The sequence below is a fragment of the Elephantulus edwardii genome, unplaced genomic scaffold (assembly GCF_000299155.1).
Source record: "Elephantulus edwardii isolate Elephantulus edwardi_28Jun2011 unplaced genomic scaffold, EleEdw1.0 scaffold00017, whole genome shotgun sequence".
Lineage (NCBI taxonomy): Eukaryota > Metazoa > Chordata > Mammalia > Macroscelidea > Macroscelididae > Elephantulus > Elephantulus edwardii.
Window position 1 is genome coordinate 14717765 of NW_006399767.1, and position 14093 is coordinate 14731857.

Below are 14093 nucleotides of genomic sequence, written 5' to 3' on the forward strand. Positions count from 1 at the left end.
ATATGCCCAAGAGGGCAATAGCAAGCTAACCAAGACAGAAAACAAAACAAATCAAGAATGGAAAATTATCCAAGAAATAACATGAAAAATTCTAAGAACTGAAGGATATCAATCTTCAGAATAGTTTAATGAGAACCTAGAAAAATGAAAGAAAAAGATTTACACTCCAAAGAATAAGAGAGAGAAATTTTTTTAAAAAAAAAAACAGGAGTAAAGAAAATAACACAGCAAGTTTCCCAAGTAATAAAATAACAAAGGAAGAGGAATCAGAATGGCATTAATTTTGCAATAGATGCCAGAAGTTAGTAAAATAATGCTTTCAAAATATAGATGAGTGCTTATGGATTGAAAGACTTAACACTGTGATAATGTCAGTGTCACTAACACTGACCTACAGATACACTGCAATCCTCCTAATCCAGATTCTGCTGTTATTCTTCAAGAGATAGAAAATGCTATATGGAAAGGAAAGAGTTCCATTATGTGAAGCATTCCTAAAGAAGAAAACAAAGCAGGAGGTCATACTCTTCCTATTCTCAAAATCCTCAACACAGTCACAGTAATCAAAAGAGCCTGGTACCGGTATAGCAGCAGATATGCAGACCAATGGAACAGAACTAAGAACCCAGAAGTAAAACCATCCATCTATGGACAGTTGATTTCTTAGAGAAACAAAATGCACTAAGTGGTGAAAAGACAGCTTCTTGAACAAATGATGCTGGCAAAACTGGCTACTGATTAGCAGACTATTGAAATAAGACCTCAATTTCGTATCATCTACAAAACTGAATTTAAGATGGACCTGGGTGTAAAACCCAAAACTATAAAGCTCAGTAAAGGAAAAACCGGAACAAATTTAGGAGCCCTATCAAAAGGAATTGGCAGACACAGGAGAATTTCATGAAACAACATATGAGCAAGAGCCTATGGTGATGAAAGAAGAAGTTCAGACTACTTTGAAGAAAATGGCAAAAAAATAAGGCCCCAGGAATAGATGGTATACCAATTGACAAATTTCAGCTAACAGATGCTGCCTTGGACGTGTTCACCAAGTTGTGCCAAGAAACCTGGAGAACAACTACTTGGCCAACTGACTGGAAGAGATCTATATTTGTTCCTATCTCAAAGAAAGGCGACCCAACTGAGTGTGGAAACTATAGAATAATCTCACTGATTTCACATGCAAGCAAGATTTTACTGAAGATTATCCAAAAACGACTGGAACAGCACATCAGCAGAGAAATACCAGAAGTCCAGGCTGGGTTTGGAAGGGGTCATGGTACTAGGGATATTGTAGCTGATTTTAGATGGATCTTAGCTGAAAGCAGAGAATACCAGAAGAATGTCTATCTGTGTTTCATTGACTATGCAAAGGAATTTGACTGTGTGGATCCTAACACACTGTGGCTGACTCTGAGAAGAATGGGAATCCCAGAACACTTGATCGTTCTAATGCGAAACCTATACTTGGACCAGGAGGCAGTTGTCAGAACAGAGCAAGGGAACACTGCATGGTTCAAAATTGGGAAGGGCGTACGCCAGGGATGCATCATATATCCATACCTTTTCAACCTATATGCAGAACAGATTATCTGGGAGGCTGGGCTCTATGAGGAGAAATGTGGGGTCAAGATTGGTGGACGATTTACCAACAATCTGTGTTATGCAGATGACACAAACCTGCTTGCTGAAACTGAAGAGGACCTGAAGCACCTGCTGCAGAGGGTCAAGGACTGCAGCCTACAATATGGATTGAGGCTCAATGTCAAGAAGACAAAGATTCTCACCACTGGACCAATTGGCAGCATCAGGATGGATGGTGAAGAGACTGAGATTGTACACAGCTTTAGTTTGCTTAGCTCCACAGTCAACAGTCTTGGCACCAGCAGCCAGGAAATTAAAAGGCGCACTGCCATGGGAAAGTCTACTGTTAGGGATCTCTCCAAAGTACTGAAGAGCAATGGTGTCTCTCTGGAGACTAAGGTGCATCTGATATAGGCCATGGTCTTCGCAATCACTTGTTATGCATCAGAGAGTTGGACAATGACCAAGGAGGATAGAAGGAGAATTGATGCCTTTGAGCTGTGGTGCTGGAGAAGAGTATTGAGAATACCATGGACTGCTAGGAAAACAAACAGATTCATCCTGGAAAGGGTTAAACCGGGTGGCTCCTTGGAGGCAAGGATTCTGAGGCTCCGTCTAACATACTTTGGACATGTTGTGAGGAGAGACCGGTCCTTGGAGAAGGACATCATGCTTGGGAGGGTGGAGGGACAGTGCAGGAGGAGAAGGCCCTCTATGAGGTGGATTGATTCAGTGACTGGGATAATCGGGATGGGAGTGTTGGAGACAGTGCAATTGGCACAGGACAGAGCAGAGTTTAGGGCTGTTGTACATAGGGTCGCTATGAGTCGCAAGTGACTTGACGGCACATAACAACAACAATCTATGGACACATTATTTGATCCAGCAGTCCCATTATCAGTTATGCAGCCTATAGTAATAAGAGCTACAACAGAAACGGATAAATTTGCACACCCATGCATTAGTTATAAAAGCATAGAGATAGAAACAATCCAAGTGTCTATCAACTGACGGATGGATAAAGAAACTAAGGTACAGTCACACAATGGAACATTATAAATCACTGAAGAAATAATGGATTTGTCAAACACTGCATAATTTGGATGAATCTAGAAGAAATCATGCTGAATGCAATGTCAGTCACAAAAGGACAATTATAAGACCACTATTACAAAAGCTAAAGTAAGGTTTACACACAGATAAAATAATCTTTGAAGTGGTATGGGAAAAGAGGGAGAGGAGTAAAAATTAATAAACAGAAGTTGGGTGAAGGAAAAGATAATATACTGTTAAGGGGCTCTTCATATATTATAATTAAGAACATTAATCAATTACAATGTTATAAAACAAAATATGTATGAATAATTAAATGAAAAACCAGTATGATTTGTAAACTTTCACATATAAAAAAAATCTAGATGAGAAATTACTTGTAACCCACAATTCTATACCGAAATTATCAATCAAGTACATGGACAGAACAGACATATTTTTAGATGTGAATACTTTCAAACATTTTTCATCTGAGATACAAGATCCAGAAATTAAGAGGACCACAGCAAAGTCTCAGATGGCAGCAAGCTCTGTCCTGACTAGTGCAGAAGAATGGGCCCTAGGATAGGACTTTTGTTGAGGACTACAAGTTGGAATCCACCCATAGCTGACCCTCCTGCAGATTTTCAGAGGCAATAAATCACACAGGAGGTGACTGTCCATCTTTCTCCTGTGGAGTAGCTGGTGGATTTAAACCGTGTGCCTTTGGAATTGTAGCGTAGCTTCTTACCACAAAGCCACCAGAACTTCATAGACTAGGACTAGGTATCTGAAAACACTACTGCTAGGTGTGTCAGAAACAGTAAGACTGGCTCGAGATAGGGCTGGGTTCAAAGCTATTGTTCACAGGGTTGCTGTGAAGTTTTAGTGGACTATATAGAACAACAACAACAACAGGCTGCATTTGAAAGAGCTACCATAGAACTGAAAACAAAACAAACCAAACCCACAAACAAACATCAAACCAACAAAACCAATCCCAAGGTAATTATAAACCCTTAGAAATACAAAATTGCAAAATTGTACAGGGATTAAAATATAATTCTAATGTACATACATAAACAGATGCTGCCCTGGATATGCTCACCAAGTTGTGCCAAGAAATCTGGAGGACAACCACCTGGCCTACTGACTGGGAGAGTTCCCAATCCAAAGAAAGGTGACCTGACAGAGTGTGGAAATTATCAAACAATATCAATGATACCATATGCAAGCAAGATTCTGCTGAAGAGAATCCAAAAAACAACTGGAACAGCACATCAACAGAGAACTGCCTGAAGTGCAGCCTGGATTTAGAAGAGGCCATGGCACTAGGGATATTATAGCTAACGTCAGATGGATATTGGCTGAAAGCAGAGAGTACCAGAGGAATGTCTATCTATGCTTCATTGACTATGCAATAAAATTTGACTGTGTGGATCACAACAAACTGTGGCTTAGTCTGAGAAGAATGGGAATCCCAGAACACTTGATTGTACTTATGCTAAACCTATACTTGGACCAAGAGGCAGTCATCAGAACAGAGCAAGGAAACACTGCATGGCTAAAAAATGGGAAGGATGTGTGTCAAGGATGTGTCTGTTATCTCCATATCTTTTTAATCTACATGTGGAACAGATTATCCGGGAGGCTGGGCTCTATGAGAAGTGTGGCATCAAGATTGGAGGTAGACTCATCAACAATCTACATTATGCAGATGACACAACCCTGCTTGCTGAAACTGAGGAGGACCTGAAGCGCTTGCTGCAGCCTTCAATATCGATTGAAGCTCAATATCAAGAAAACAAAGATTCTCACCACTGGGCCGATTGACAGCATCATGATGGATGATGAAGAGATTGAGCTTGTTGACAGCTTCAGTATGCTTTATACAGTCAACACTCTTGGCACCAGCATCCAGGAAATTAAAAGACGAATTGCATTGGCAATGTTTGCTGTCAGAGATCCCTCCAGAGTACTGAAGAGCAACGATATCAGTCTGGAGACTACGGTGCACCTGATCCAGACCGTGGTCTTTGCAATTACTTGCTATGCATCAGAGAGCTGGACAATGACTAGGGATGACAGAAGATGAAATTGATGCTGTTGAGGTTTGGTGCTGGAGAAGAGTATTGAAAATACCATGGATTGCTAGGAGAACAAACAAGCTCATTCTGGAAAGGGTGAATCTAAGCTGGTCCTTGGAGGCAAGCATTCTGAAGCTCTGCCTGACATACTTTGGACATGTTGCAAGGAGGGACCAGTCCTTGGAGAGGGATGTCATGCTTGGGAGGGTGGAGGGACAGCGCAAGAGAGGAAGACCCTCAATGAGATGGATTGATTCAGTGACTGGGATAATCGGGGTAGTTGTGTCGGAGGCAGTGAGACTGACACAAGATAGAGCAGGGTTTAGGGCTGTTGTACATAGGGTCGCTAGGAGTTGCAGGTGACATGAAGGCACATAATAACAATAATAACAACAACAAGAATTTATATCAGTAGAAAGTAAACTTACCATCATCTAAAAATCGACAACTGATTTAACAAAAAAATATGAAATAACTCTAATGGGAAACTAAAAAGAAGTAGATAGGACAGAACTAAATTCTAAATTATCATGCAACACAAAGATGTCTAAAAATTTAAATGAAAAGAGATTAAGCATATTAATTGGAAATATGGAAGAGCAAAGAAAGTAACAGGACTAGCAATGGAGGAGATACAAAACGAATGATTAATGTTTTCGAGTTTTTAAAAAGTCCATTAGTATTATTTTTATTGAATTGCTTAGTATCTGCCAGACATATTTCCATGTTGTTTTAGATACATTATGTCAGTTCATTTCCCCTTAAATGTATTCTCCTAACAGCTATTATTGTTCTCTTTATAGATAAGGAAATCAAGACACAGGGAGGTCAAGTAATCAGCTCAGAGTAGCACAGCTAGTATGTAGTGGTGCACATGAACCAAGCATTCTAGCTCCTGATTTTTTGCTATACTTTATAATTAACTGACTATAGGGGGAAATGGTTTTAAAAAACTCCAGTTCTGAAGAAAATGGTGTTGAAAATATGCCAATTTTGATGGTGGGTTACTTAGCACTTAGTGGGTAGCTGGTGACCTAGTGTTAAGAAGCTGCACTACAATCCTGAAGGCACATAGTTCAAATTCAGCTGCTCCATGGGAGAAAAATGGGAAGCCTCTTCCCATGTGATTTACTGTCTCTGAAAAGCTGCTGGAGGGTCAGTCAGCTTTGAGTTGGTTCTGACTCAACAACACACAATAATAACAAGAAGTTGGTGAGGTTCTAAGTAGACATAAACAAGCCAGAGGAAGCATATGATCTGGTGTGGGTAAAGGTGTCCTAAAGAAACATTATCAAAGAGAACCAGATAAAGAAAGCGGTCTATAGAGCAGGGAGCCAGCAATGCAGACTTAAGACAAGTTAGGGAGAGTCAGATGTGCCACATCACTCTTAGGTTTTTAATATATGTATACTCCACATAATGCTAAAACCTCAGAATTAGAAATCAATGTCCTGGAACATTCTGACTTAATTTTTCACTTCAAGTGGGCTGATTTTAAAAGAAATAATGAAATATACTCACTTAGGAATAAAATCATGCCTAAACCCTTCAGGGAGCTGCAGTTTATCCATATTTTCTAAATTCTTTGAGGTGGTAGTATCTATAGGAACAAGCATTTTATATTATTATATAATCGTATAAAGACAACCACATTTCTTTCAATCTTAGTCAAAGAGATCAAAGAAATGGGAAAAAACCCTAATACACATAAAAAAATCCTCACAATAGAACCCCAATAAACACAAAAACAAAAAGGTCACCCAGAACAAAAAACCAAATCCAGTAAGAAAACCATTCTAAGTAATGAAATTGACACACAATCCATACAAAGCATGAAAACTATGACTGTTCTGACGATTATACCTTCACCTGCACTGTTCCTAATAAAGGTGCAGCTCCTAGAACTTGGCTAGGGAAGGTAAGGAAAAGGACGAGTAAGCTACCCTGTTTCTGTAAAAATCAATTGATAGTTGTTTCTGCTCATACTGCTCTCCCACAAGGTGGAAAGAGCAGTGTGTCGTCTATGCAACTCTGGGAAGCTTTGGAAATGCTAACAGTGAAGTGAGTTAGCCCACTGAGAACTAAAAGCAGTTCTCTGATATCCAGTTACATCTTCCCCACCCCCAGAAGCTCTTCAATAAAATGGGGGGAATAAATGGATATTTACTGCAAATTTTGCAAGAACTTATGTGCAATTTTAAGCACATAAGAACTAATGTAGTAAAAGAAAAGTTTAGCTTATTTAGATAAAATTTGAGTCAATTTTGAAAATGGGAGGTTTCACTTTTAAAACATTTCTAAACAGTTTCTTCTGGAAATACATTTTCCAACAATCTCAGACTTTAGGGAAGAATGAAAGCAGGTTATCAGAACTTACTAGTAGTACTTTCTTCTTTCCTAAGAGCCTGCAATGCTTTTATTTGTTGAGATATTGTTCTAATCCACTGAGTCAGACTGGGTTGGTCTGAAAAATTTAACCTGCTAGAAAAGATTATAGAGAGTATTTAGTGTTATATTGTTGTTGCTTTATTGTTCAGATACAAAAAGACTTCTTAAATGATTATGGGCAAAATACTTTAAATGTACTTCAAAAAAATTATTTTCCTTAAAAAGCAAGCTAAAAGGAAAAGTCATTGCCTTGGAAAGATCAGAATAATTTGCCAAAGGGGGGATCTATTAATTGTCAATATGATGCTAATTACATTATCTGTCAAAAAAATGCATTCTTTGTCAGTATCGAGATTTGCTAGTATATATATTTTAACCATCACAATCACTGCCACTGTAACTAGTTGTAATGCTTATTAAGTGCTTATTATGTGGCAAGCACTGAGTAAAGCATTTTAATGTAAGCATATTAGAGTGTTAATCATGAAAAACCATGTAATTTGATCCTATGAAAGAGGTTGCATTATTGTCCCCATTTTACAGATGAGGAAACTGAGGTTTAGAGTTCTGTAACTTGACAAAGGACTAACTTGACTAAGGACATATAAGGAACAGAGCCAACATTCAAATTTAAGTATGTCTCTAAGACTCCAAAGCATGTGTTTTTAATGCTACACCATTGTAGATTCTCACGAGGAGAAAAAAAAAATGAAATCTGAACTAGAAAAGTGATCAATAAAATCCAGAAAAGGTGATTTTTCCTTTTAATGCAGCTAATCCTTAAACTGATAATGACTGGTTTCTTCACCAGTTCAAATCTAAATATGAATCAGTACTATGATATTTTTAATTATTAAAAAGCATAAGCTTCTACTCAAATCTAATGGTGTTTTAGTAATATTTTGTAGTTGTATAAGACTAAGACATCATAATCTGAACTTGTAAAACTGAATAGCAAAAACACATTCTACTCTGAACTTAATAAAAATAGTAGCAAAGAATAGATTCATAAAACTCAAATGAATATTTTTAAAATTTTTCTTAAAAACAAATATTTATGTAAATAACAAAATTCTAAAATTCAGATTTTAGGACAGTACCAAATTAACATCTGAAATAAAATAGATATAATACCAGTATTAATTAAAAGCCCCTCAAATTATGAAATGACAAGAATTTCCCATTTTAATCTACATCACTGTTTTTTCCTGATTCTTGAAGCTACCGTTAGTAAATAGTGAAAATCTGTACTCAGTTTGATAGACTGTACAGAAACCTAAGTCTGAATTGCCCCCCTTTCCCTCTCAACTTACAATGTCTCCCTCCCTCATCTCCCTACAATGTCTGAAGGTGATTTATGAAGAATACTATCTACTATAGATGATCAATATAGCATAACAGGAATGCCTAGATACTTAGTTTTCATGAATACATAGCAAATTAATCTCATTTAAAAAATTAAGAAATTGTCATAGAAGACTGGTTCATTAAGAAATTGCTATTTAAGGTTGCTATGAGACAGAACCAACCTAATGGCCCCTAACAACAGAAATGTAAATTATCGGCATGTTCCTTTCTAAAAGTTACATATTCCAAAAGCAAGCCAGAAGAAATAAGTAGAAAAATTCAGGAAGAATCTGGAAAATAGAATATAATTATGCAGATATCTTAAAAAAAAGTATTGTTATATTATAAAGGTTTCATGAACTAATACTTACCTGTTAAAAATATTCCTTGGAGGGAGTAGCAGAGGAATAACAGTATTACTCAAGCATTCACAGAGGGGACAAAGGAACTCTCCGTTTTCGACATCATAGCTTGTATGTAAACGTAATCTCTGTTGCCTTCGCTGTTCTTTAGCTTGAACGGAATCAAAATACCTTTACAATTAGAGAACATGGGGTTATCAAAAACAATGGTATTTTTTTTAAATGACAGTCACAATCTTCAACCTTTTAAATAGTTTAAAAAAATTTTAACATTTTTAATATGAATGGTTTCCCACTGTGGACAGTGTTTGGTGGAGCTCCCAGTCATAAAACAGGTTGGGAAGCAGGAGTGGTATCCACTTCTAAATCACATGCCTCTGGAAACTATGAACTTGGAGAAACAAAATTAGTTATGGAAAGGCACTAAGTCTTTTGTTCACAGAGTCGCTATGAGTTGACCTCGACTCGACAGCAATCATCAACAAAAACAACAACAGCAATTATGAACTGGATTATTTCTGACACTGTTGTTTGGATTTGTGAATCATCAAAATAATATTTCTAAAGTATGAAAATGGTAATTCAAAAGAGGGGGGAAAAATCCAAACTTCCTTGCAAGTAAACGTTCACTTGAGTATCAACAGAAATTTTCTGGGCGTAGTGCTGTGTAGTTTCCCTAAGAGGTAGAAGGTGCTAACTATGGGCAGACCTATTGGTTATGCACAAGCATAGAAAAGATCAGGGTAGAATGAGTTTAGTGCTATCTCATCTTAGCACAGGGAGTCATGGCTATCTTGGGACACAGTGTGGCCAGTACATACATCTTCAGAATCAAGAGTTGGTCACTTTAAGCCTGAAGACAGACAATATTATTTTTGTAGGATTTATACCTCTGCAAAAATCCTTGATCTTTATCCAATTTGTTATTTAATATAGATTGTCTTTCTTTTTTGGAAGAACGAAGGAGAGTTTTTGATATAAAGGATATTAAGGTTGAGATACTATGAAGTTTATGAATAACTCTTGTATCTTTCAAAACAAATTACTTTTTAATTGTTTTATATTACGCAAGGATATGGAATATTTTTTCTCAACATCTTTAGTTTGTTCTTTTTTTTTAGAACTTCTTTGACTTACAATTTCAATTTTAGTCTTTATGTAAACTTCTCAATACTCAGAATATCAATTACCTTTGCCAACAATAGGCATGCATAATGTGCCCACAGCTGCCTGTATGGGTTCCACAAGATAGATCAGGGTGCATGAACAATGGATCGTGTTTTTCTGCATTATAAGAAAACAAAATAAAAAAAAAATTAAATTTTTCAATAGCAAACAGATAACTTTAAATAGTGAAAATCCTTATTGGTTTGTAAATTTAAAAAGAGTTTTAATTTATACTTTTCATTTTGAAATATCATTAACTTAGGTAAGATTCTGGGTTATTTAGAAAGCTAAGGATTTATTACTTCATCATCCTGAACAAATTAATTAATCATCTTGGAATTATGAATAGATAATAAAACTTGTATTAAAGCATATCCAATCTGGGAAGCATCATACATGTTCAGAACACTGAGAGGCTCAATTCCTAACATTATATCCTGAGGTTTTCTTCAGGCAGAGCTCAGGGTAAGAAGGGGTATTTTCCTTTGGGATGCCTCTAAGACCTTCAAGGCAGCTGGGTTACAGTGATCAAATATAAAAAAGGCATTCTGACAGCAATAGGGCACTCCCTAGAGGAGATTCCGCCTAATGACACTCACACAGAAGAGAGTCACCCAACCCACTGTACAGAGCGAACAGAGCAATTAAGGACTTGAGATGGTAGATCAGAGGGGGAAAGGTAATTTAGACAATCTTATGTTCTGCTGCTTATTACTTAAATTCAAGGGATATGAAAAATAAAGATGAGTATCAAATGGTGCCTGATTTCTTTTGGAGTTTTACAAATTTTATATGAACTTGTATAACTAGAGCTCTGGTAGTCTACTGGTAAGGAGTTGCACTGCCAACTCATAGGCAAGGCAGTCTGAATCCACCAGTTGCTCCTTGGGAGAAAGATGGGCAATTTCCTCCTGTGCAATTAACTGCCTCTGAAAACTTGCTGGAGGGCCAGCAAGGAGTCAGTGGCGACTTGATGGTAAAAAAATCAAGTCATTGCTGTTGCAAAGGGACCTGCTCATAGCTGACCCTCCAGTGGGTTTTCAAAGGCAGTAAATCATGTAAGATTCCTCTCTCTCCCTTGGAGTGGCTATGGGATTCGAACCACCTCTCTTTAGGTCAGCAGGACAACCCTATCCACTAGGCCACCAGAGTTCCATAACCAGTACAGTTACAGAAAATTCAAAAAGAGTGATTCAAGTATCAATTTGTTTTCTAAACTAGAACAATGTAGATGTCATGGCATATAGAAAATCTTTTGATATAAATTGTTATTAAAGTTTTTGAAAAATCCATTTAGAGGCAGTCAAGGTTTTCTCTTAGGATGTAACAAATTAAATAAAACTAGGGACTTTATTCTTGGCCTATGAGTGAAAAAAATTTATAAATCATTTGGTTCAAATGACTATTGTAACTCATTGTTATACATTTCCTTCCCCCCCTCTCTAGCCTATCTCCCAATGCACCCTTTTTGATGAAGCAGACCAATCTCTCTTGATCTACGGTGCCTGAGAGTCACGCTGTGGAGAATTTTCTTAACTAGAGAAGTCTACTCTCAGACTTCCTTTTCCTGTCTACACATGAAAGGCACTTACTTTGGGAATTCCCAAGACAGTTTCTATTGTATAGATAAAGTTAAGGCATATGTCAATATAAAACAAGCCTGTAAATAGAGACATAAAAGTATTTGTGGTGAATACAATGACATGTAGTCCCATGTGGTCACTTACAGTGATGATAAACTCTCTTAGCTGCTGGGCAAGGACCTTCAACTGTCATCTCTTTTTGAGATTAAACTGCTTTGCTCTAACTCACATTTCTCTCCAGAGGTGGCCTACACCAGTTATGATAAATTTTGGGATAAACTCAGTCCCTTTCCCTAACTCAGGACAAGTCCAGAGGACAACTCCAGGCTCTCTGAGGAGTTTGTGGAGGTCTTTTGGGGACTGTGTAACAGCTCAACTTCTCCCTTCACTTAGATCTTTTCTGGTCCACAGACATTAATACTGAAGCTCTCATTTCTAAATGTCCTTCATGGTAATGTCTATCTTAAGCATATACTTTCTAAAAAAAAAGAACATGCTTTCTGGGGAAACATACTGGTGATGGCTATAAAACTATTCTATGTCACAATGTAGCTTGTGACATAAGCATCTGCTACCATGCTTTCAAGGTCTCCCATCCTGATTCTATCAATTTCTACAAGTAAAAAAGAATTATTATTGTTGCTTTCGTATACAAAAACATTTTAGGACTTGACCAGTTTGTTAAAGAAAGAGTATGTTTGTTAGGTACCAGAGAATATTAGTGTTACATCCCAAAGAAAAGCTTTTCTTTGAATTACTTTTCACTAATTTTGTGAGTGAAGTGTAATACTTAATCTTCATAAATTTCTCTCTCCACATATGCAAAATAGAAGAATTAAGCAAAAGAAATGAAAATGTAAAAAACCAACAAGCCTACTAAATTATTATTATATTAAAAAAATAAAATCTCTATATATCATCAAGTACACTAAGTGGCAGTCAATATTAACAGTGGAGAGAAAAATCTGGTCATGACTTACCTGGATCCTGAATGAATTTATCTCGGTTTTTCGACAGTACAGTTGACCTTTGAACAAATGCTGCCAAGACCATTGCTTTACTTTCCACTTTAACTTCTTGCTCTTCTTGACACAATATACAGGTAACAAACTGTCTCTGTTCATACACCCGTGTCTGTGCTGGACCCAATGCTACAAGTGTCACATCAGAAACCATGGGGCTGCAAGAAAATGATTTTTAGTATAATTAGTTTAAGCAATTTCTGTATTAATTACATTAATTAGTAACATTAATCATAAAATAGTAGATCCCAAGTACGTCAACACATTGTATTGATGACCTTAGTTGTCAAAAGATTATATGTATCCTTATCGTAATCCAATACGGAGTATAGAAGCCATGCACTGTACTAACTGAGCTACTGTCGTTCGGTTTATGTATGTACATACAAATTTCCTTATCTATAGTCAGAAATATGCTCCTAAACATATACTAATAAACTCAGATCTAAAATTAATTCCTCCAACTAAAGGCCGTAAAATATACCTATCAAGTATACACTATTGTTGTTAGGTGCCGTCTATTTGGAACTGACCCATAGCTGACTGTCCAGCAGGTTTTCAGAGGAGTAATTCACACAGGAGGAGATTGCTCCTTTTACTCCAGTGGAGCAACTGATAGATTTGAACTGCATGCCTTCAGGATTGCAGTGCAGCTTTTTACCACTAGGCTACTAGAACTCCTGAAGAGACATTGTAGTTATGTGCTGGCAAGTTGACTCCAACTTACAGTGACCCTATGTACAATAGCTCTGAAACCTGTTCTATCTTGAACCAACTTCATTGTCTCTGACATAGCTTCCCCTATTACTCCAGTCACTGAGTTAATCGATCTCATCCAGGGTATTTCTCTCCTGCACTGTCCCTCCACCCTCCCAAGTACGATTCCCTCTCCAAGGACTTGATCTCTCCCTGCAACATGCCCAAAGTGTCAGATGAAGCTTCAAAAATCCTTGCCTCCAAGGAGTAGCTTGGTTTCACCCTCTCCAGGATGAACCTGTTTGTTCTGGCAGTCCAAGGTATATTCAGTACTCTTCTCTAGCACCGTAACTCAAAGGCATCAATTAATCTTCTACCATCCTTAGTCATGTCAAGCTCTCTGATGCATAGCAAGTAACTGCAAAGACCATGGACTAGATTAGGCAGACTTTAGTATCTAGAATGACATCATTATTCTTCAGTACTCTGACAAGATCCCTCATAGCAGAGAATCTGAATGTAATTCATCTTTTGATTTCCTAGCTGCTAGAATGAGGAGTGTTGATTATGGAGCCATGCAAGGAGAACCTATTAAAAACCTCAATCTCTTGGGGAGCTCTGGTGGCCTAGTGGCAAGGAACAGCAACTACCAATCCCAGAGGTGCATGGTTCGAACCCACCAGATGCTCTGCCGGGGAAGGAGGGACAATCTCCTCCTGTATCAGTCAGATCTGATTTGATGGTACACGCACACAAAAAAATAAAAAGAATAAAAAAAAAATTAAAAACCTCAATCTCATCATTGTCTATCATGATGCTACTAAT

At 37.4% G+C, this 14093-nt stretch overlaps 1 protein-coding gene across 2 annotated transcripts in view; it reads right to left on the bottom strand.

The window, feature by feature from the left end:
• The window catches only part of UBR2 (ubiquitin protein ligase E3 component n-recognin 2), a 169334-nt gene that overhangs the window by 33401 nt on the left and 121840 nt on the right, over window positions 1-14093 (bottom strand). For both annotated transcript variants that reach the window (XM_006881986.1, XM_006881985.1), the window contains exons 30-34: window positions 12531-12730; window positions 9991-10084; window positions 8810-8971; window positions 7081-7184; window positions 6225-6303 (exon numbers count right to left, since the gene is read on the bottom strand). In XM_006881986.1, the coding sequence (XP_006882048.1) occupies window positions 6225-6303; window positions 7081-7184; window positions 8810-8971; window positions 9991-10084; window positions 12531-12730 (639 nt within the window). The remainder of the gene's footprint in view (window positions 1-6224; window positions 6304-7080; window positions 7185-8809; window positions 8972-9990; window positions 10085-12530; window positions 12731-14093) is intronic.